The sequence below is a fragment of the Bombus fervidus genome, chromosome 6 (assembly GCF_041682495.2).
Source record: "Bombus fervidus isolate BK054 chromosome 6, iyBomFerv1, whole genome shotgun sequence".
NCBI lineage: Eukaryota > Metazoa > Arthropoda > Insecta > Hymenoptera > Apidae > Bombus > Bombus fervidus.
The window spans coordinates 18,157,277-18,181,442 of NC_091522.1; the positions used below are offsets into that span (position 1 = coordinate 18,157,277).

Here is a 24,166-nt window from a genome sequence, read left to right on the forward strand (position 1 = left end):
ACACACTTATCACAGTCCTCAAATAAAGTTATTTATGATTTCATATTAGCATTTTCGAAACGCGAATGGTTCTTTGCGTTGTATTAGCTTATGCGCTATCACGGTTAATATATCAGATTTAACATTTGTTTACTGTCTGGTGCCTGTTAAATATTTTGTACACAGATTCTTTAGAATGTTGAGATCATATTCCGGTTACATACGGTTTCGCAATTATTATGTATCATTATGCGTTAATTTTAACAATTTCTCCAATCTGAACAATTAAATAACATCATTTAAATCGAATTTCAAAGTTAAAAGATCCAGGAAAATATTTTAAACCACAACAGATAACAGAAAATTATGACTTAAGCGAGGGCTATTAAATATAGCAGTAATTTTCGGCTCTTTGACTAAAAATGCGCGCCAATATTTGATAGATGCGCGCGCCGATGCAAACAACTTTCTGGCAAAGCTAAACATGTAAACCGGATAAAGAACTGCTGTTGTTTTAACCGGTAAAGAAGGGGAAAATATAAATGTAGGACGATAAAAGGTAATTAAATATTGTATTATGTACAGTTTACATCGTTCTTAATGATAAAAAACATTAATTTCTATTTATCGCAAGAAATAATCGAGAAAGAGATTTCACACTGTATAGGGAACATCCATAATACGTTGACAATAAGCGATTAAATTTACGTAAGTAAATAAATTTCTTTAATCGTATATTTGTTCCACTTTTATCGTCGATAATCGTTGAACATAGCTGCGTCCACAAAGAGAGCAACTCCATGACAGTGTCTATTATCACCATACTGTCGATGGATAGCTCTCTTCATAGCGCGCGCCTTTTGTCGTTATCCTTCGTTTAAATCTCTTCCTTGTGGCACCTAAAACCCTAAGAGTTTCACATTTTATCAGCAACATTCTTTACAGCTATAGAGATTTTGATTTTCATAAATTGTATTGTCCTTAACGATATAAAACGTTTGATGCTTCCATTAGAAAAAGAAATTTGATTCGCATAAAGCATTTATATCTTATATAATATTAAGCAAGAAAACGCTGAAAGACAGAAAGTGTCGCCGTGGTGGAATATAACATGAGCGTAGCAGCTTTGCTTGTTATCAAGGAGGTGCGAGTAACTTCTTCCTCTTTAGCGTTGCCACCTGATTGCGCGGTAAACATAACCTCCGTGCGTTAGCTCGTGCCATGAGTCGTTAACACTTCCTTTTCTTCTTCATTCCGATGCGTTTGCCGAACGTTCAAACCTAAAAATACATTAAACTGCAAATCAAGATTCAATTAGGCGATCAGTTCAAAGATTACGATATAACCTAATGATAAATTTCAAGTAATAACAAAACGTACGATACGCAGGGTCGCACTCTAAATTGATCGATAATTCTATCAATCCGCGATAAGTTCGAATAATTCGTTGTTTCGATAACTGTTATCAGATACCACTTAGTTAAAAAATCAATCATGACTATTTTAGAGATATCCTATAATACAAAGAATCTTAAAGGAGCTAACAAACATCTAAAGATCGAGGCAAAACTATACATTTGCAAAATACACTTACAATTGAAATTATCGTGAATTATCAGTATCCGTATAACTATACTGTAACAGTACGTTTGCTGTAATTAACGAATAATAACTAATTTCCAAATAAACTAAAATGAATAAACGCGTTAATTTTCCCAAGGTAGCACCATAGACTCAAAACCTTTATTTATTCAGTTGACATTTTTATTGATTCTGAGCAACTGCTTAAACAGACAAACATTTAATTATACTGGAGTTTAATTGTATTTATATACTATATTTTTGTTTTATTCCTTTTCTTATCATCTGTATGATTTTCACAGACAAAACCATGATCATTAAATCAATCGCATGCAATAGCTAGGATATTTATGATACCTTACGAAAGAGCGTCCATATTCGTACGAACTTGATTACAATAATTAAAAAATTGATAATATAGAATAATATGGTAAATAGCTTAGCACGCATCCTTCAACTGCGAAAATCTCATAATTATATCATAAGTCTTAAGTTTGTATTACGTCACAACAAAATTTATGCCTTTCCTCGTTATTTCATTGCACAAAGGAAAACTAGACAAAGTTGCATAATGAAACGTTCAGCATCTTCAATAATTGCTCAGGCACATATCATATTCTTTTTTTAAATATTCTTCTATCGCGTACCCGAAGAAGAATCAATAAAAACACACGTTTGTTAAATCTGACGACAAATATCGAATATCACCTTTGAGAGAAGCCAACGATTACACGTTATCAGTAGACGATGCGATAAAAGCGATAAAGAGTTGACTTGTACAGAGTACAGGTATTACCAAAAATCCTCAAGTAGAAGGATTTCGTCGTTCAATTTGCAAGCAACTTGTGCAATCTCGAAATACGATCAAATAAATTGAAAACTTTAATTACTTTCATTCTATACTTTATTCGAAATAATAAATTAACTGAACTTATTAACAGTTTTTCCTGGGAAGATCTTAATAAAGATTAGTTCCACCAAGATAAAAGAAGATGGAATTAAGCAATACACTGATTCTCTTTATTCCATCGTAGTCTATTTACCAACTTTAATGAGTTTCACGTTATCCTCTTATTTGCGCGCTTATTTGCGAAAAAGTATAGTTTTATTAACATGCCAACGTGTAAAATATTTGTGTGCTTCGCTCGAAGAAATTGAATATTAAAAACATCATTCTGAGATTTCTCTCGATTTCGATATTATAATCATCTAAACAAATAGGCACGTTTAACATCGTTATCGCAGTAATTGTAACGATATAATTATCAACGTCAACGACGTGTTCATCGATTAAAATTACTCTTTCGGACAAATATTCATCCAGATTCCTAAGATCTGATGTACGATCCATCTACGACGTTGTTTTCAATATTTTGCGAGAACACCGTCATCACGATGAAAATGCGAAATCTACGAACACTAACCGAGATATCGTAACGATGCGATATTTTCGCTTATCAAAAGATTTCTTCGATAGACAATGTCGCGAAACAAATATCTTGAATACCTGAGAAACAACGTTATCGGGGTCGTTGTAAAATGTTTCATTACCGATGCCCGTACGTTACATAATCATTAGTTCAAGCGCGAAACTGACGTCGTGTATTCTCTAGTAGCAATTATATCCCTGGAATTTACACATGAAAAGACCACGGCACGAAGAATTCCAGCTGTAGGTACTTGAGGTTGCAGGAACTTCAGCAGCGATGGACATGAGCGCCTTCGACGAAATAAAACTTTTTCCCTTTTCTTTTAAAATTCTTTATACAAACAGTCCTCAAACGTATTTACCAATATCTATCGCATCTTTTTCATTTCTAATACAATGGCATTGAAGCGAACTACTTGCGGTATCTTTTTTCTACTTTGAGGCAAAGTTTGTGGCGGCTCAAAGACTTACCTGATCGGTACCCCTGAGTCCCAAAACCATGAATGATCACGCTAGACTTCCGCATGAACATACATTCCGCTCGCAGCTTCTTCTCGTTGCACGTCATCGTGTGAGGAAAACGTAGAGGAATAACGAAGCTGTGAAAGGGGCGCGCAACGAACCAACGAGACGGATAATATAATAACCAGAAAACAACTCTTTGCAGAACAAACGAACGAAGAGGTTCAAGAACGAGTGACGTGGATGTCTCTCCGGTGCCACTCATATACTCTACCAGCGCTGATCTGACGTCACGGGTATGCTTCTTATCAGGTAGAAGCGCCAACACCTGTAAGCTCGCACCTGTATGCTTGAGCTTAGCGTCGATGGGAACGCCCTGAACTGAATTTTCTTACGAAAGATATTTCTGCACCAGAGATGCTACAATCGATGTATTTACTTGTAAGATTTCTTAACACGTATCTCTATAAATATCTTCGTGGCAACATGCAGTTAATCGTCAGTTAGGTTTTCAAAGAAAACTCCAGTTTTACATTTGGATTCAGAATTAGATTTGAGAATAGAGATTTCGTATAAAATATAAAATATAAAATATAAAATATTGGTGGAATAGGATATCTATTGAGAAGGTTGAAGAAAAATATTAAAAGAGTTCCGCTTGAGCTAAAACCTTCCTTTTCTTGTGAAAGTTTCGACGAAGATATGGGAAAGATGGTAGTATTACTTTGTTTGAACTATGTCATATCGTTCGAAAGGAAAAGATATACCACTACTTAGAAATAGTAGTGCAGTCTTATAGTTCCCTTTTCTCTTTAAGAAGCTTTCCTTTCATCCGATAATTGTAATTGAAAGAAAAAACGACAAATAAAAGTAAATAAAAGAATATTTTTAAACATCTCGTTTTTTTTCTTTCTTTTTTTTTTTAATTTTTAAGGAAAAGTATGAATCTTCCGATGTAGAATTGACGAACGATATCAATGGCAAGAGTTAACGCGTTTACAGTGGTTTAGAGCAAACACGGGTTTTATAAAAGGGGGAAAGGAGGAAGAATAATGAGAGATAGAAACGGAACCGTTGCTTCGACGATGTCACGCGCGTTTACGTGGTGCGTTGCACCTTATCTCGTGTCCTAGTTACATCATCGCACACAGTTTTGTACTTCTTACACAATTACATTCGGAAGGAATTAACAAACATCGATGATCAAATTATGATTCACCGGTAAAACTATTATACTTTATTTCATGATGTACAATCGTAATAAATTTGTTGAGTTTCGTTCCACTAAAATTATCTATCGAATGTTTTAGACTCTTAGAAGGCTGTCGAAAGTTTTAAATTCTGATTAAACTGTAATAGTAGAACGACTACCAATGGGAGGCAGTGGTTTGCTTCTGAAAAGAAAGATCTTCTTTAATACTTCTTTTAATACTTTTGTTTTCTCATGTAGCGTTCTTAAATACCTGCAAGCTTCGTGAAAAATTTGTCTAACTTGTTCGTGCATCTGCTTATAAGTCGCAAGATCCTCAGCTTTGTCCTGTTGCACTGTGTCTAATCTAGCTTTCAACGCGAGGCATTCTTCTTGTAATAACTCCATTCTACATGGCATTAAAAATTGTTAAATATATCTATATTTATATATATTTATATGTTTTGTTTGTTTTTGTGTTGCTTTTAAAGCTTACTTGAGCCGCATTTGTTCAGCATTCATTTCTTTATCACTGGCCTTCGATAATTTTGGTAATTTCGTTTTATAGCCAGTGTCAATTTTAACAATCCCTATTCTTTCTGTCTCCAATCTTCGTATCTTTAATTCTAACTTTGCCGATTTATCTTTCTCATTACGTAAGGTGTTCTACATATATAATTCACCTAATTAAAAATTCAAGCAACAGATAAAAAAAATAGCAATATAGCGTTGAAGACTCACAGAAAGAGTGTCAGCATAGTTTCTCTCTTTATCTAGACGCCTGTTGAGGATTGTTATTAACTCCAGCAGTCTCTCTCTTTCAGCTTCGGCAGCAAAAGCCAAAGTTACATATTCGTTAGGTTCGCATGTACTTCGAGCGCTATGAGAAGGACCACTGTTGTTCAAATTATTTAATAAATCTTCAGATTGCGCAATATTTCGAGATTTAATATCCCGTATGTTCGGGACTGTTCCATTTCTACAATAAATAACACATTTGTATAAAAATTTATTTATACTTAATTTTTTCCAAGAATAAAGTACCTCAACTTATCTATCTCGATTTCTCGTTCTTCTAGTCTTCTACGCAACCGATCGATTTGAAGTTGGGCCGACTGCAAATCGTTCTTTAAGTTCGTGTACTCACGTTCGAACTTCTCTGCTCTATTTTTCATATCTATCTCGCGTTCTTCGTGTTTCATTTCGATAGTTTTAAGCCGATTCTGTTAATTTTATTTTCATTAATTTTAAGAGGAACGATCAATTTCAATATCGTTGTATACATACATTGAGCGTCTCGATTAAATGATTATCATGAGATCTCTTCTCATTTAATATGGCAATATTTCCTTTCGCAACATTCAACTCATGCTCCAACACTTTTATTCTTGCCTTCGAAGCCTCTAGCTTCCTCTTGTATCCCTCAACGATGACTTCCGTTTGCCGAAGTTGCTTCGCTGAATCTTCTATTTGTCGCCGTCTCTCTTTCTCAACATTTCGAAGATTTGCCAAATTTTTCCGTTCTACAGACACTAATATACAAGACACTTATAAATAAAAACCTACAACTTCGGAATTTCGTTTTAATACCGATGGACGTCTTTTGCGTTCCTTCGTATTCCGACAATCTTGATTGCAGTTCCGTTATTTTTTGCTGTAGCAGGTGAATCTGTTCAGCTCTCCCTCGCCATCCAGATTGATTCAATAAATTATTCAAATTCACATTTACACCAATTTCGCTGTACAATAACTACATTTTCAACTTTAAAAATTATATATTGCATGCGCGAGCGCGCGCGCGCGCGCGCGCTTGTATGTGTCCTATATTTTCTTTATTTATATATAAATTTTCCGATAAAAGTTTTAAAAACAATACCTTATGCAATTTATTAATCTCTTGTTTAAGACTGGCACAAATATTTTTGGATTCATAGAGTTTTATTTGAGTCTGTTGTAACTTTTCGTACAAATGTTTGATTCGATCCTCGTCTCCCTTCGGCTGACTATTCTTGGTACCTTTGTCAAGGATACCATCCTGTATCTCGATCATAATATGACGGAATGATGATGGAAGAATGTAACAGTATAAAAATGTCGTGTACGACTGAAAAATCTTTAATATAACTCACTCTTCTGAGAGGAGTCATCAGTTTTCGAATGTCTCCTTTCGTGTCGCTCATTTTCTAGTTCTGTTTCTTTGTTAGTTAAATGCACTTCTAGATTTTTGCACTTTGATTTAAGAACTTCAATCTCGGCTATCTGTTCTCGACATCTTCTGCTAAGCTCGATAATTTTTGCTGTTGCTACTTCATGAGGTTTTCCTAAAATTGTCGAATGCCCCCATTCTGCAATTCCTTGCTTTTTCTGGATTTTCTCCTCCGCCTCTTCGAGTGCCCGACGCAGACAACCATTTTCAGCAATTAAATCCTGTTATTTATTTTGCGATATTAATTTCACTTTATGATGAAATCGATTTTTTTTATATTTAATATATTCTATAAATGTCATTTTGATAAAATGATAAACCGTATATATCCTAATTACCTGTATTCGATTCCTTAAAAATAAATTTAATTCTTTTGGGAATATGATGTGATCAGGTAAAATTTCCTGTGATACGTTAAAGATATAAGTTCCTTTTACACTTATTTTACAGTTACAATTATTTTATAAAATACTCATTGCAACGAATTAAAAAATAGTACCTCCGTTAATTCTTTGGGCCATGGAATCGTTACATCAAAATCTAGAGAATTATTTATCTCATCTTGCAACGTTTTATCTATTATTTCTGATTTAGACATTTTTTATAACTTGTCAAAATTCGTTTCTAACCTTTCTTTATTATAAGTTGAAACCACAGTTCCTCGGTTATAATATACAACATTAGAATCGCTATAAAAAAAATAACCACATTTCTTTATCTATTTACTAGATATAAATTTTGTAGTGATCTCTTTTTACGTTAACATATGAAGTTGAACTTTTGTTCTGATAAATGTATGATGATTTTATTCCGAAATAGACGATAATTTCATGCAAGTTGGGTTAATATCATAAACAAATTAAACACGTTCTAATAGATAAAACTTTTATCTGTATTATCCAACATGTAAGTCCTTACAATCAAGGATATTGATTACATAAAAAAACTTAATTCTAAATGTCCAAATAGGAAAGTAGCGAAGATAAATTTAAACATTTATTTCAAATTACTTCTATTGATTTAACAATTATATTTTCGCTGTTCGCATATTTTGCTTTCCCTTGTTATTTGCATATTTCTGATTATATCTGTTTCTTCCACCTGCAAATTTTCCTGCCTTTTGCAGAGCATGTAATTTGAAGTTCTTCGCAACAGCTGTTCTCCTGTCAGGTCCAGAATATTGCACATTTATCCTTCTTCCATTAACAAATGAGTGATTTAATGAAAGTGCTTTCTGTTAACAAATAAGTATAATAATGCGTAATTAAATACATACAGATGGTTAATTCTAATATTTAAGATAAACGAAGTATTAATTACTACATAAAATTACCTCATAATCTGTATTATTGGCCAGCTCAACATAAGCGAATCCACGTGCTGTGTTTTCATCTTTCCTAGGTATCCTAATATCGACTACTTGACTGACCTTAGTTAAGAAGTGTTTTTTAAGTTCTTCATTAGTAATACTAAAATATAAGAATTTAATTATTACAATATATATACATGAATATATATGTATACGCTTTGCATAAGAGAAATAAAAATATGTATATATATATTTACTTATATGGCAAATTTCCTACAAAAAGGACATATCTTTTCTTCTTGCCATCTTCTTCTACATTTGCCGATTTCCCTTTTCCTTTTTGTACATTATTTTTTTTAATTTCATTGTCTCTGTCTTGTTCATTACTTTTATCGTTTTTACCCTCTTCTTCCACATCTTCTTCGTCATCGTCGTCATCATCATCATCATCATCTTCTTCTTCTTCTTCTTCTTCATCATCGTCATCAACGTCATCACCTTCTTCTACATCAGTTCCATCGACATCTTCACTTAAGTCATCGTCTATCTCCACATTATCCTCATTTTCCTCATCCTCTTCATCATCGTCATCATTTTCCTCATTTTTTTGCTTTAAAAGAGTTTTGCTTTTTTTAGCGTCTCTCTTCTTGTTTTCTTTATTCGATTTTGCGTCTACTTTCTCTTGCTTTGACTTTATAGTTTGCATTTGTTTCTGTTTTGCAATGTCAAATGACTTCTCATTTCTTCCTTTTTCTAGCTGTTTTTTCGCAGCTTGTTTTATATTACCTACTTCCTCTACTCGTAATCTTTTTTTCAATGCTGCCAATCTCCTCTTAGCACTTCTAGTGAGTTCTGATCGTTTTTCTATTGATTCGATTTTCCTTTTTATATCTTCGACAGACAAATTAGATAACGTATGTGTTTGCGATAATCTATTTTCTTTGCGTTTCTTGCGATATTCTTGTCTCAATTTCAGCAACTCTGCTGTAGTTAATGTTTGTTTCTTACTCTTTTGTAATCCAATTTCATTAGTTGCTTTCTTCTTAGGATTTTTAGCAATTTCTAAATCATTTCTTTTTTCATTCTTGGATTTCTTAGGCAAATTTTTGGCAATTTGCTTGTTTGGCTGTCCATTTATTATAGTTCCGTTTTCTGTTTTTTTCTTTTTAAACTGCTTATTAACATTTTCTAATATTTCTGTTTTCTTCTCACTTAACTCAGACGTACTCGCAGATCGCTTTTTCATATTTTTAATCGTATTTACTTTAGCCATTGCTCATATAAATATTGATTTACTGCAAATGAAAAATAAAAGAATCAAGAATGCGATCATCTTTTATGAAGAAAACAGCTAAATCTTGTCTCTGATAAATATAATGAGAACAAGTTTTATCTACTTGTTATGTATAATTTCCACAAATTTCATATAGTATATATAATTTATGTTTTAATCATTCTAATTAAAACATGATATATACATTCTTAATATTTCAACAAAATATGAACTTGTATGCATATATATATGTATATATATTGTATGAATATATATATATATATATATATGGTTAACGATATAATTGCAACTAAAACTGAAATTACTACTGCAAATCCATTTAGTTTTTACATTTATTTTAATTAATGATTAATACTCAATAATTATTTCGATTAAAATAACATATAAAATACAGAGATACATACTTTGTTAATTTTTACGAAATTAAACCAAATTACCTGCCTCAACGTGGTCGTGGATGCAACTACCAAGGTTAACTTTAGCACGCGCCTCTCGTATATCTGCTTAAAAGTGTACAGTGTACAGTTCCGATTTCGATTTGCTGAAATTGCGCATGCGCGTTCATATTTTATTATACTTTTGTCATATATTATGACATTTATTTATTTCTTAAATTATTCATATTTCTCAAAAACAATATTTTTAAAGTGCAAATAACGATATATATGAAATTAAATAGTGCGTAATTAAATAAAGTAAACTCTTGTATTTCCACGTCACTTCCGCTATAAGAAAGGTTTGCTTTCGTTTCATGTATATATATGTATTTTCATAAATAATAGCAATTTTTATAGAACATAAATAATTTTTTTCAAATTATTAGCACAATTATTAACTAGATAGTGTTTTTATATAAATAATATAATTAGTAATATCATTGTTAAGTGTGTTTAATGTATATATATTATTTAATATTTAAATGTGGTAATTATAAAAGTACAACTACTTTTTTTGTTTAAATATTTTATAAACGTAACAGGAAATTTCAATCTATGAATTTTAACAAACAAGACATAATTATTACATAATGCATTTATTAGGCAGTTTTCATTACAATTTTTGTACTATCTAGTTGAAAGTAGTTTCCTCATGTAACATTTTTTATGTAAACGTGTAGTTCCTATGCAAAGAATGTAAGCAGTATTACTTAAATATATGTATATCTGTCTGAAATTCAAACTTCAGTTAATATATTCATTGTAAATTAATTTAATACAACAAAATGTAATTTAATATATTTATGATCAATAATATTATTTTCTCTTGAAGCATGTACATGTATAATGTACATGTATAACATGCATGGAAGACATTTAATACTTCTAAAATAATTACAATGTATGATAAACTATTTATTGGTATTATAAATGCAATGTGTCTCATATATTTTTATTAAGCTTATGTTTTTGACTTGATTTAGCATATGCCACATGTACAATAACCTAAAATTTTGTTTCGTATCAAATAACCACTATAAAAGTTGAATACAATGAGTTACATGTAGTTATTAAAAATTATTTACAATTACGAGGTTTGTTGTTATATTAATATCTTTATTTCTGTATTAGAAAATATAAAAGAAAGTGTAACAATTAATTAAGACTATGAAATTTTATGAGTATAATTTACAATATATCAAAAACTTATAATTTGCAGTCATAATTTTATGAAATAATTTAACTCGAATGAATTTCTTCTTCTAAGAAGTGCATTTAGTGTTGTATACAAAATTTGCAGTTTTATAAAAGCAGAAAATACATTGTACAGTACAATCATATAAAAAATGTTAAAGCTATGGGCTTATCTAATAAATTCTTAAGTATATAAGAAATCTGAAAAAAATAAGAAAAATGGGAGAAACAGTGTATGTATGTATGTATGTATGTATGTATGTATGTATAAATAATACATAGTTGTATTTTAATATAGTATATAGAATTTATAAATAAAAATTTGTACAGGAAAAAATATATTAATTACTTACAATTAACTATGTTAACGAACATTTAGATTATTTTATGTGAAAATTCTTAAAAAAATGTAATGAAATGCTGTTGAAAAAAAATAATCATTCTAACATTTTATAATACCAAAAGTTTAGTAAAAATAATAGTAATACAATAATAATTGTGATGCAATATCTAATACGTACAAGCAAGGAAAGATTCTTTGTATTTGGAAGCGATGATATTATAAATTTACAATAAAATATTCCGAATCTTACTTTTTAGTATTATGTGTGATTAATGTTCTATAACGTTAAAAATGATACCTGAGGTTAGTTATTTTGCATTTAAAATTTTTTATGCAATATTGAAATTCAGCTGTCATATTTGAAAATATTTTGTATGCTTCATATAACTTTAAATTATTAATGCAATCGATTATTTCCATCTCTGCTCAAACCCTTGACATTTGTTGACAAAGATAAAATATTTATGTATTGCTCTTGCTATTCTCATTTACCAAAATGGATTAACATTAAAATGTGCTATTATTTGTCATTTTTACCAGACATTAGATATTTACATACAATAAATTAGTATGTCTAATCAGCTTTACGTGGCTTACGTTTACGAACATTTGGACTGCTTGGTTCAGTTTTGGAATCTTTATCTGCATCTTTTTCTTTTTCTTCTGTCTCTGATCCCTCTTGCTCTGATTCCTCATCTACTAAATCATCCTTAACATGTTCAACAATTTCTTCATCCTGTATACTTTTCTCTTGCATAAATCCACCTGATCCATCTTTTTGTTTCTTTTTGTTTTGAAGCATCACAGGTTTCGGTGGATATATAAAATCAATCAAGCAAACGATAAACTGCAAGATATAAGTAACAGTTAGTTTCATTAGTTCTAGTTTAAATGATTCAATTTTATTATTCAAGCTTACCAATCCCAATATTGCACCTGAGACAATGGTAGCAATGGCAATGATCAAGTAACTTCCCCATGTAGGTAATCCAAAATCTTCCATAAACCTATTGTGTATTCCCTATAAGGATAACCAAGTTGTTTTATAATGCATTTGAAATTTATATTAGTTCCATTAACATTTAATTTAAATCTTCACCCGCAATACTTGTGAGATTTGAAAGAATTGACCAATAACAGACATCTGAATAGATGTTGGACTCTTCCAGCCAGGAATTGGTTCAATCTTTTCCCAAGTTTTCTCAGACACAAATTCAATTAATGAATCTTTATCTCTAGGGCTCTTATACTGCCTAAATATGCCATTTTTAACACTAGGGAAAATATTAAAATGTAATTAAAAATATTTGGAACTTTAAATCATATTATTCTTTTTCCAAAATAAAAAATCTTACTGATATATTGTTGGCAAAGCTGTAACCATAAACCTTCCACTAAGTCCTGGAGAATCAGTCACATCAACTTTTCCTACATTGATATTTAAATTTTCCTTTTGTGCAGCAAGATGTTCCCAAATTGGTTCCAATGTTTTACAAGCAGGACACCACGGAGCATAGCTAAATCACAAAATAGTCTAGTTATAAATACATATATTACTTTAAAATACAAATAGGTTTCAATAAAATATTTCTCATAGCTTCCTTATATCTTCAATTTGCTTCCAATAAAATTTTTCTTTTGTCTTTTATAATTGAACTTATAAATTTTATACAATTTTAAATAAAACATTAAAATACATATATACAAATGTTTTCAATATGACTTTCGACACGCCATCAAATTTAACGACATTGAACTAATTCAACTTACAATTCCACCATCCATTCTCCGATGAGCATACGATCCCAATTTTCTTCGGTAAGTTGCTCCGCGAAAAAATTCTTCGACGATGTCTGAGCATTTGCATTTACGAGACCCAAAGATAAGCAACAGCATGTGATATAAAATGAAAAATTGAATTTAGTGTACGACATTTTATGTTAACTAATATCCACCGATGATACACGCTGCCGGTTACTGGAAGAAGCACGAATTCAATCTGTTATAGTTGGTAGTTGGTAACAATAGTAACCAAGTTTCTTTTATGATGTAGAGTGTAGAAAAATATTATATCAGATTTAATACCCTAGGAACGAATGATAACTATAATTAAATTTTTTAATTATAGTTTAGTATATTGGTATAATAGGAAAGATGAATAGTTGCCCTCTTGGTCTATTTAAATTTAGATTTAAAGATATACGTATAATATAACTCTATAATATTTCTTCCTTCTTTTTTCTTTTCTTTTTTTTTTTTTTTTTAAGAGCTACTTTTAATTAATGTTGTAGATTTGAATCTTATTTTAATCAATTAAACATTTTGGAATAAATTCACTAATTTATAAGATCAAATTTATGTATCTTAAAATTCTTAATATAACAAGTTCTATTAACGTTATTTAACTGGTAAACTTTTTCATGTGTAACTTATATAGATTATTTGTATAAATTACAATATTCAACAAATTAATTATGCTTCTTAATAATATTTCAAGTTATCAACTACTAAAATTGTAAATGTATCTCAATGTTAATGTTCAATACGAATATGAGTATGAATAACCCTTAAGTATAATATGTATATTTATTGCATCATTCTCATTCGACGTCTCTGAAAAATTTAATGAACAAATTTTATTTGTTTGTTATTTGAAATCAGAATCTTCCAAAAATACGTAAATAAGAAGTATGTTTTAATTTTACTAATTCTTATTTATTATATAATTTCATTTATTTATCATCGAATAATAATTATTTCAATGCGGTAGATGTTGACTTAAACATATCTTTTGTGTTTATATCTTAATATTCTAATTTTGTTATTTTAATAAGTGTATTTCTATCGTATGTTTATAAATATAATAACGAATGTAAATATCTTTTGCCTTTAATATTCAGGAACATAAATAGTTTATTGTTAATGCATTTTTTTTTATCATTTTATTAATTATATTACATTTATTTGGAAAAAATATAAGTTTTTATCATGTAATTTGTAAGCACCTTTTTAAGAATATAAAAATTTTATAGGTAAACAATATGTCTGCTGTTTATCCAATTTTACCTAAATTGGTTGAGCGAGATGGTTTTGATGATGAAGATTTGACAGATATTGATGATGAGGTATTCATTAGAGATGGAAAAAATGGCTTAAAATTAGATGATGATGGAGGAGTTAAACGGCTTTTAATGGCACCTCGTAGGAGATGTAAAAGGTCATATAATTTTGCGACATATGGATTATCAAATAGGACTGGCTTTGGTCTTATAGGATTAATAATATTGTTAAGCTTAATTATATTATGCATATATGTCATAAATATAATTCCTGGACCAATGTCAATCTTGAAAAATTGGTTATCACATGATCTTAAAGATTCATTACATGAATCTAACAAAATACCATGCACTTCTCTTGCATCAAAGATTTTATGGACTAGATCATTTCCAAAATTAACATCTGAATCACCAATAAGAAGCAATGATGTTAATGGTGATGGAGTTGAAGATATTATTATTGGATTTAGTACAGGTTCTTATTTTTGAATAAGTATATTTCAGCTTAATTTCTTAAAATAATTTTTTACGTGTTTTAGTAGTATAAAATTTTTAGTATATTTACCTTTTGATTTACAGGTCTTAGATTTATAGTTTTATGATTTTGCCGAATATTTCAGTTTTTGAGGTATATCATTTTTGTAATATATTTAGTTGTAATATTTACATTTAATTATAGTAAACAGTAACATTATTTTGATATACAGGATTGGACACGATGGACATTTCAGAATACATTTGTGTATTATACTTTGATGGACAAATTCCATGTTTTGGTGGAGTTCTAGCTTTAAATGGAAAAACAGGAGATACCCTTTGGGTGCATTGGACGACTCATGCTATTTTTTCAGTTGATTGTGGTATAGACTTAACAAATGACAAAATTAAAGATTGTATTATATGTGGTCGAGGTGGAATACTTCATGCAGTTAATGGCTATAATGGGGCTAGTATATGGAAAATACCAGTTCGAGATTTATCAATTTCAGAAGAATGGAAACTCTCAGATATCTATGATGCTAAATTTATTGCTGATGTTGATGGAGATGACATTGGAGATATTATTGCATCACACACTATACAATCAAGAGAAATTCATTCAAGTGAAATTCTTATGATATCAGGAATCAATGGAAATATTATACACAGTTCAGTTTTACCAAATACAGAGCAATTGTTTTTAGCACCTCAGAAATTAGTCCATCCAGATGGAGAAAATATTTTTGTCGTTGTTACTACTAGTAGAAAACAATCAGGTGGATTGTATGTAATTCCTCAAGTGAATTTAATGTATAGTAACTTGGTAAGTTCCTTAAATTTTTAAAGATAACTTATAAATAGATTATTATACAATTATATGTATGTTATAGAAACTACAAAAGCTTCACCATAACACAGGAAAAGGAACTTTGCTACCTCCAATTTTGGTAGATGTAACATTAGATGGAATTGAAGATATTGTTGCTGCTATGTTTAACTCTACAATAATAGTTTATAATGGATTAACTCTTGAACCTATTTGGAATTATACAGTACCTAATTCTGAAATAATAAGTATGCCAATTCCTGGCTACTATAATGATGATAATATTCCAGACTTTATGGTAAAACATCAGATAGGTTCGGGTTTTCCAACATATTACTACACAGTTGCAACAATCATAGATGGAAAAACTGGTAAATCTTTACTAGAAAAACCAATAGAAGATAGTTTAAGTAGAGAAATGTCTGGCCTATCTGTTACCGTTGAAGGATTTGGAAATGATTGGTTTTTACATTGGTCAGTTGATTGTTTAAACTATGAAGGAATTAAAGAAAAATATCAGTTCTTAAGAAGTGAAGATTTTATATCTGAATCACGCGCTGATGTTTGTAAACTACGGTTTAACTCTACATTAATTACAAATTTATATGCTTTAAGCCAACATGTTGGACCACCTGGTATATCATTATATTTTTCTGAAGACTGGAAGTCATTAGAATATAATAATTCTATGAATGTTAGAATAGAATTACCTGAAAATACACCCTTTGTATCTGAGCGATCGCCAAAAATATATAAAGATGAAAATAAAAAAGATAGTTCTAAACAAGAGCAGGAAGATTCTCGTGAAACTTACAAACAATACACACAACAGAAAAAATTTACTCCTATTGGTAGAGAAAATAATGTTTTGAAAAATAAGAATGAATGGACTCAGAATATTCTACAAACAAATAAAGATTTTGATTTGTTATATGATGAGAATAATAAAATTAACATACAAAGAGAACAGCCAATAGATTACCAACAAGAAGATGAAGTACGAGAACAAAGAAGCGACATTAATCTCAAATTTACTAATCAATTTGATAAGGGAATAAATAATTCTATAAAAAATATGCGTAATGATGAAACGGATATTACCAATATTAAGACAAGTATACATGAAACCTCTCATAACTTAGACATTGAAAACAATGCAAGTGATGGAGAAACTAAAATATTAAGTAAAAGAACAATTAATTTGTTGCATTATGACATAAATAAGACAAAAGAAACAACTGATCAAACTTTTATAGTAAGACTATTAATTTGTAATAAGATTATTAAAAATTATATTTTATAGGAAAAGAGTACAGAAAATTTTTTTTTAGGATGTAGAAACCTATGCTCATCAGATTTTTAATGTTGCATTAAAAGAAGAAAAAGAAGAAGAAGAAGAAACTGTTGCTATAAAAAAAATTCCTAAACAAAAATCATTGAAAGGTCGGAATAAGAAAAAGGATAATGACATAGATTTAAAATTAAAATTAGGATATAAATCTGGATCAAAATTAAAAAAACAAAAAAGAAAGCGGAATATAAAAGCTAACAATCAAATGTATTCAGTACATGGTATACAAAAACAACCACCAACTGGAATATTATTACCATCTATTTTAAAAACACAAGGAATAAATTCTATTGATTTAGTATTTTCCACATTTTGGTTACCGTCTTCTGAGGCATCTGTAATATTAGTTCAAGAAGATTTTAATTGTATTCATTGGAAAACATTGCTTTCTGAAAAAAATTTTCAGTATAAACAAAATGATGATATTATTAAAGAATGTTTAGGTGAACGAGGTATTAATTATAAAGCAAATCTAGAAACGAGCAACAAAAAAGATTTTAAAATTTCTCTTGGACAAATGACAATATATAGGATGAAATTAGAATGTATGTGTCCAGAAGATATGTTACCTAATCAAAGTTGCAAAAATATATCTTTGCATCAGAATTGGCCTGAATATTTAGGTTCAGGTGGAAATGGATATTTTAAATCATTTTATAAAACAAATTTTTAAATAAGATAGTTATGTTTTCCATAAAGAGCATTAAATCCACTAAAATATTAAAACTATTTTATATTTTATTTTTTAATAATAAATATATATTTCTTTTTAAAGGAATATATGAAATTTATCAGAGATATTAAATTTTAAACAATAACATTATAAACAGAATTCAATGAACTACAACTATATATTATTATTTTTTTAATATATATTTATTATGTAATAAAAGAAATCATTATATATACAAGATTATATCTACATATACATCTTTAGATTGTAGTACCTACAATTTGGTACTAACATTTGAAAGATACAATGTTATTGCCTAACTGATATGTCGCATAATGATATGTACGTATGTGTGTTTATAACTTATATAACTTACATATGTACAAGTTATAAGATTGTCAATTGTTGTAATATTAATTTATGTACAATATATTCTATTTCCAAGGTATTTTTAATGTTTAACATAATGATATGGAAAATAACTTATTGCTTGTTGTTATGTGTAAAATACTGGTATTATATAAAACAGATATCACAACCAATGTAGTTTTATTAAAACTTGCTAAACATTGTTTATTACTGATATAGTAACAGAATAAAACTCTACTATATGATTCTAAAAAGTCTGAAGCTAGGTGTTTGATCAATATCCATTTGATATAGAAGTTTTTCCTAAACAGCTAATATCAACTTCTTTTTAAAAAAACAATAGTATATTTTTTATATAAACTATTTAATTAATTAAAATTAAAATACTAAAATAATTTATTTTAAAATACAGTATGTAACTGTTTAATTCTAAAGATGCCTAGAAGACAAATATTAAACCGTAAGTTATATATTTTATAATACATATGTTATTAATTAAATTTCTATGATCTTTCTATATATTTATATATACAGAATCTTCATATACTGCATGTGCTAATAAACCAAAATTTCAAACATCTGACATACAGAACATTTTTATAGATGTGAGTTACTTTATGATATTATTCTTGTTTTTTCTGTTAAGTAATAGTAGTACAAACTTTCATACTTATAAATTTGCAGAATATGTACAAAAATGATGTGCATGTATATAAAAATAAAGTAAAAAATGTAAAGTATAGCTTGAAGGGACAATGTAACAGTGAAAAAGAAAATTGGATTGCAGAGTTTAAGCAAGTTGATATATCAAATAATGATTTAGAGTAATAAACTAATGTTATAATTTTTAATTTACAGGTAAACCATTTATATAAGTTAAAAATCAATATTTTTATGCATTTTGTTATAATTAAGAAATGAGTGTAAGCACATACAATTGCTTTATGTCTGATACTTATAGGATAATGGCTGGACATCATAAATTAACCGAAATTGAATACTGTAACAGTTTTAAATGTTTTTATCGACCAGTTGTACCATTTTTAGTATCAAAATCACAAAATATTAATATTCCTGTACGATTTAATCATGATATTTTAAGTGATATAGTAACAAATGCACAAAAACAATGTTATACATTTTCACCTAAATTGAAACCATTTAGAAATATAGGAACTCAAACAGATTATCGGGATAGTGACTCACAAACTGCACCTTGGGATCCACCATATAAAATTAAATCAGGTATAATATATTAGATATACTTAATATTTTCAACTGTTGATGAATATTAACATTATTTTCCAGGCCATTATCCTGAAGCATTATCAATAGCACATTTATCTTGGAATCATGGATTACAAATTGGAATTCATGATTTAGAAATCATTAATAGAATGAGAAGAAAAAGAGCATGGGAAGCAGTTCTTCCTCCTATGGATACACCAGCAAACATAAAAAAGCGATCAGCTATAATAAATGCATTAGAAATAGATGAATGGGCATTTAGAGAATCAGTAAATATTTCTTAATTCATAAAATATAGACTGTAATTATGTTCATCTCTAGAATAAAGTGCTTAATAAATAAAATTTTTTAATTTTAGGAAATTCAAGCAATAGTGGATTATAGGCTTGAATTAATGGATGAAATATCTAAATCACAAGAATATGAAAAAGAAAAAAAAATTCAAGGCCGTTTGGATAGATGGACAAATTTTTTATCTATACGTAGAGATAAAGAAATAAACTCTATTAAACACAAGCTTAGAAGAGAATTGAGAAAACTATATAAAAGACAACAACAAAAATCGCAACCTTTTAAACATGATATTATTAAAGAACATGACAATCCATCTTCTGAATTGTATGCCCCACAAATGCGTTATGGCGAACATCCTCAAAGAAGACATGAAGTAATAGAAAAAGAGTTGTTAGGAGAAGGCTGTATTGAAAGTAAAAAGAATATGTATATTAATATTAAGTATTATTATATTTATATATGATATTTTTTATATTATATTTTTCAATTATTTTAGATGTAACTGAAATAAATACATTGCCAAATTGGCTTCCAACATATGAAGAATTAAGTGCATTAAAGCCAAGATCTAAGTCAGCTGATTTATGTATCAGAGCAACAAGATGGACAAAAGAAAAGTTAAGTCAATTACATAGTGACCTGAAAGCAAATAGATCAAGTACTAACACAATAGAGGCACCACTATTATTGAAACGCAAGTATAAATTGCCATCTCTACCTTCTACACCATATAGAAAAAGCACAGAAGATATAACAAATAAACGTCTGCATCAATTGTCTATACTTATTCAAAAAATAATTAAAGGAAGAGCTATCCAATGCATGGTAATAATTAGAAATTAAATGATATGAAATGAGACTAAATAAGGTATTTCAATTAATTCGATAAAAAATTTCGATAAAAAAGTAATCGTGTTTTAGATGTTCGAAGGCCGCAATAGATGTAGAGAATTAATCGAAGAATTACAATCATCTTATGGATTAGAAGAATATAGTAAAAAACAACATCAAGAAGAAAAAGCGCATACGTTAGAATTACAACAGTTACAAAGTGAAAAATCTATGCAAGAAGATCGTTTATATGAAATTCTTAATTCTTTAGAAGGAATGACTATATCGGGAATGCTAGATTTTCTTAGCAAAGTACAATTCATTTTGAGTTGCGATTATTAAAAATAATTAAATATAATTTTTATATTTCTCACTCTTACTTTTAAGGAATTAATAAGATTAGAGGATGAACGTCGAATACATGCTTTTGCATTATTGGCTGAAAGAGAAAGAGCTATGAGAGAAGCAGCAGAAGCTGGAAGACGTCAGTTAGAATATAATCGTCGTAGAGAATTTGACGAAATGTTTAGGCAAACTATGAAAGTTAATCAAGAATCTGTGGAAAGTTATTTAGAAGATATAATAAAAGAAGGCATTGAATGGATATCTGATGAAGCAACTAAAGCATATATTTCGGAATTGTGCGATAAAATAGACAGTATATCAAAAGCTGCGCAGAACAAGTATGATGAATATTATACATTTTATAAAATTTTTCTGTGACTAATATATATTATATTTACTAATGCTTTATTTTTTTTAGTGCAACAAAATTATCAGAAGAAGAAATGGTTGCTAATATGATTTATAATTTTGTATTACCTGAAGTCGAAAGAACTACTGTACGAAAGAATATAAGAGAAAAGCAACAAGTTTATTTGCGGAATGCACATGCTGTAATTTATGAAGAGATATTCAATTTACCACTTGTTGAAGACAAAAGTTTATTAGATAAAGAATCTGAAGAAAAACATGGCGAAAAAATTGAGTCGCAGAATTAAATATCTTAAAAAATTATAGTAAATATTATTATTCCTTAGAATATTTTACTTTCGATCTTTTGTTATTTCATGTTATATTATATTATTTTAGTTAGAAATATGTTCAATAATAATTATGTAGAGTATTATCTCAAGTGTATTTTCGCATATAACCACGTATCACAACATAAAATTTACAAAACAAAAATACAATACAGGACACTTTAATTATTTTGTATTGTTATAGATAATAAAAAAACGATCATAATTAACAGAGAGAGAGAGAGAGAGAGAGAGAGAATTAATAAAAATTTTAATGTTTATAATTGAAACAGGCATATAAACAAATAAGTGAGCCAAATTCAAAATTATTGGTCAAAGGAATTTGAAACACGAATACCGTTCTTTAGCAAAATATTCAGCCGGAAGCGTTTCTTGTAAATTTTTTGGATGTTACACTTGAATAAGAATGCTTCAACAGCTCAAGACTTCAGAACAAGAGTTAAAAAAGTAAGCAATTTCATCGAATACTTGGACGAAAAATTCCGAGAGTATTTTGTACCCGGAAAAGAAGTTTCTATAAACGAAGCTGTTGTGAAAGTTAAGGGGAGGATTAGTTTTATAAACTATAATCCACAGAAACCTACTAAATGGGGAATACGAATATTTGTCCTGGCCGACGCAAAATCCGCATACGTTTATGGCATTTTATCATACTATGGCGAACTTACATGGCAAGATCTTATAAAACCAGATCTGCCAGTATCATCACGAATAGTTTTACATCTGTGTAACAAATTGTTACATTCCGTTCCTGACTGTGCAGGATATCATGTTTACACAGATAGATACTGTACAAGTTTAGTCCTGGCAGAGGAATTGTTACTAATGAAGTGTCACATAACAGGTACAATACAAAAAAATCGCAAACACATACCACAAGAAATTTCCAATCCGAAATTTATCAATTCAAATACAATTGCAATGCGCCATTCAAATTACTTACTCCTTGCTTGGAAAGACAAACGAATTGCCACTATGTTGAGCATGTATCACACCTTTGGGTCAAGATTCATAACTGGATCATCACAAAATTATACTATTGAAGAAGCTTCAAAAACAAATATGATTGCTGATTATACGAGTAATAAGGGTGGTGTAGATAAAGCCGATCAATATGCATCAACATATTGTTTCCTAAGAAAATCGTTGAAATAGTGGCGGAAATTGTTTTTTTGGGGACTAGAAACAAGCGTAATAAATGCTTATATACTTTACAAGATTTCTCAGGAAAGAAAAGGAGAAAGCGCTTTGTCACACTATAAGTTTGTCAAATTATTGGTAAGTCAGCTCGTAAGTAACTTTCGGAGTAACAATGTGTATGGCAGGTCCTCTGGAACAGATAAGGAACAACATTTAGATGGGAAACTCCATATAATAAATCAGTTGCCAAAAGGGAAAAAGAAAAAATGTCTTGTTTGTTCACCAAAAGGAAGTAACGCGGTAAAAAAACAAACAGTTTTCTACTGTGAGACTTGTGAAAGATACTGTGAAACCATTCTAATGCAAACCCAGTTTGCATCCCAATGAATGTTTTAAAAAATTCCACACATTACTTAATTATAATTAATATAAATATTTTAATCAAAATTATAGTACTTCTAAGACGAATAAAGATTGTTTTGAATGACTTTAATATTATTATTTACACGTCATTGTAGCATTTAAAATCTGACACTTAAAAACTTGCAAGTCGAAGTATGATGAGAATAAGTTGGAGTTGCCAGTCGTTATTAGTTCACAATTAAAAGTCGAAGCGTTAAGGGCTAATATTTTAGTTGATAATTAATATCTACATTTTAATGATATATTTAAAATAATATATGAGTCATATCATGCTGTGCACAATTATATATTTTAATATGTTTATTAATTGTATTTTAAATTTTTACAATAATTTAATATACAATTCATTATTTTTATACGCATGTTTTTTTGTTTAATAATATGCTTGCATCAAAATAGAGAACATCACACATTTCATTTATCATGTGTTTGTATGTACAGTATTTTCTGCTCATAGACGCAATGTTATTCCACCAGTTTTTGTAATTTTTTACATAGAGCAACCGTTCACGTCATTTTTCATCCATCATCAGGCTATTTCCACAAATAATGAAACACCAAAATAAGAAAAGTGACATTTTTATATCTTTTACTTCGTATTTATCTTAAACAAATGTGTCAAGTGTTTTTGGCGAAAATGATAGCTGAAAACGTGACCATATATGAATGAATTTAACATAAAATAACTATCAAACCTTTCCTTTCAGTTCATTCAGATTTTCAGACTCTGTTTGTCAGACTTCTTGTTTCTGATATAAATGTGTATTTAAGAAGCGTACAAGCAAAAATCAGATAACAGCCAGCAATATGTATCTACTTCCCTTAGTATAGTAATAGACGCGACGCGGTTCAGAGTGTGCTTCTATTAAACGAGGACTATTATATAAATTATACAATATTATCTATCTGAATTAAAAAGATTTGGTTGTATGTTTATTTATTAAACATAGTGTCGCTTTAAAATAACATATCATTTTTTTCATACTATCTTTTTATTAAATATTTC

General features: G+C 29.2%; 4 protein-coding genes and 1 long non-coding RNA gene across 7 annotated transcripts; 2 read left to right on the forward strand and 3 right to left on the reverse strand.

Annotated features, from left to right (window-relative positions):
• Window positions 1–532: 532 nt before the first annotated feature.
• On the reverse strand, window positions 533–3,765 carry LOC139988095 (uncharacterized). Its single transcript, XR_011800029.1, has 2 exons — window positions 3,461–3,765; window positions 533–1,259 (listed from the first exon to the last, which is right to left on the reverse strand). It is a non-coding gene; the product is annotated as an uncharacterized lncRNA (long non-coding RNA).
• Window positions 3,766–4,551: 786 nt separating this feature from the next.
• LOC139988093 (uncharacterized) lies at window positions 4,552–7,683 on the reverse strand. The gene is made up of 8 exons (XM_072005074.1): window positions 6,517–7,683; window positions 6,231–6,390; window positions 5,928–6,163; window positions 5,685–5,863; window positions 5,382–5,619; window positions 5,137–5,306; window positions 4,915–5,049; window positions 4,552–4,845 (listed from the first exon to the last, which is right to left on the reverse strand). The coding sequence occupies exons 1-8, from the start codon at window positions 6,688–6,690 to the stop codon at window positions 4,797–4,799; spliced, it is 1,341 nt and encodes a 446-aa protein (XP_071861175.1). The 5' UTR covers window positions 6,691–7,683; the 3' UTR covers window positions 4,552–4,796.
• A 146-nt stretch (window positions 7,684–7,829) lies between these two features.
• Window positions 7,830–13,436, reverse strand: LOC139988627 (uncharacterized). The gene is made up of 8 exons (XM_072006274.1): window positions 13,194–13,436; window positions 12,779–12,940; window positions 12,523–12,697; window positions 12,343–12,444; window positions 12,000–12,270; window positions 8,413–9,430; window positions 8,180–8,315; window positions 7,830–8,080 (listed from the first exon to the last, which is right to left on the reverse strand). Exons 1-8 carry the CDS (start codon window positions 13,355–13,357, stop codon window positions 7,874–7,876), a joined length of 2,235 nt encoding a protein of 744 aa, XP_071862375.1. The 5' UTR covers window positions 13,358–13,436; the 3' UTR covers window positions 7,830–7,873.
• Window positions 13,437–13,968: 532 nt separating this feature from the next.
• On the forward strand, window positions 13,969–18,350 carry LOC139988083 (uncharacterized). Of its 3 annotated transcripts, none has more exons than XM_072005055.1 (5): window positions 13,969–14,111; window positions 14,456–14,957; window positions 15,190–15,785; window positions 15,853–17,043; window positions 17,120–18,350. In XM_072005055.1, exons 2-5 carry the CDS (start codon window positions 14,465–14,467, stop codon window positions 17,810–17,812), a joined length of 2,973 nt encoding a protein of 990 aa, XP_071861156.1. In that variant the 5' UTR covers window positions 13,969–14,111; window positions 14,456–14,464; the 3' UTR covers window positions 17,813–18,350. The 3 variants fall into 3 exon arrangements, with proteins under 3 accessions (XP_071861156.1, XP_071861157.1, XP_071861158.1); XM_072005057.1 differs by lacking the exon at window positions 13,969–14,111 and adding an exon at window positions 15,062–15,110 and having other exon boundaries at window positions 14,865–14,957; XM_072005056.1 differs by lacking the exon at window positions 13,969–14,111 and having other exon boundaries at window positions 14,444–14,957.
• A 796-nt stretch (window positions 18,351–19,146) lies between these two features.
• On the forward strand, window positions 19,147–24,128 carry LOC139988085 (cilia- and flagella-associated protein 91). The gene is made up of 7 exons (XM_072005058.1): window positions 19,147–19,426; window positions 19,490–19,698; window positions 19,788–20,136; window positions 20,220–20,548; window positions 20,645–20,866; window positions 20,942–21,237; window positions 21,318–24,128. Exons 1-7 carry the CDS (start codon window positions 19,147–19,149, stop codon window positions 21,553–21,555), a joined length of 1,923 nt encoding a protein of 640 aa, XP_071861159.1. The 3' UTR covers window positions 21,556–24,128.
• Window positions 24,129–24,166: the final 38 nt, after the last annotated feature.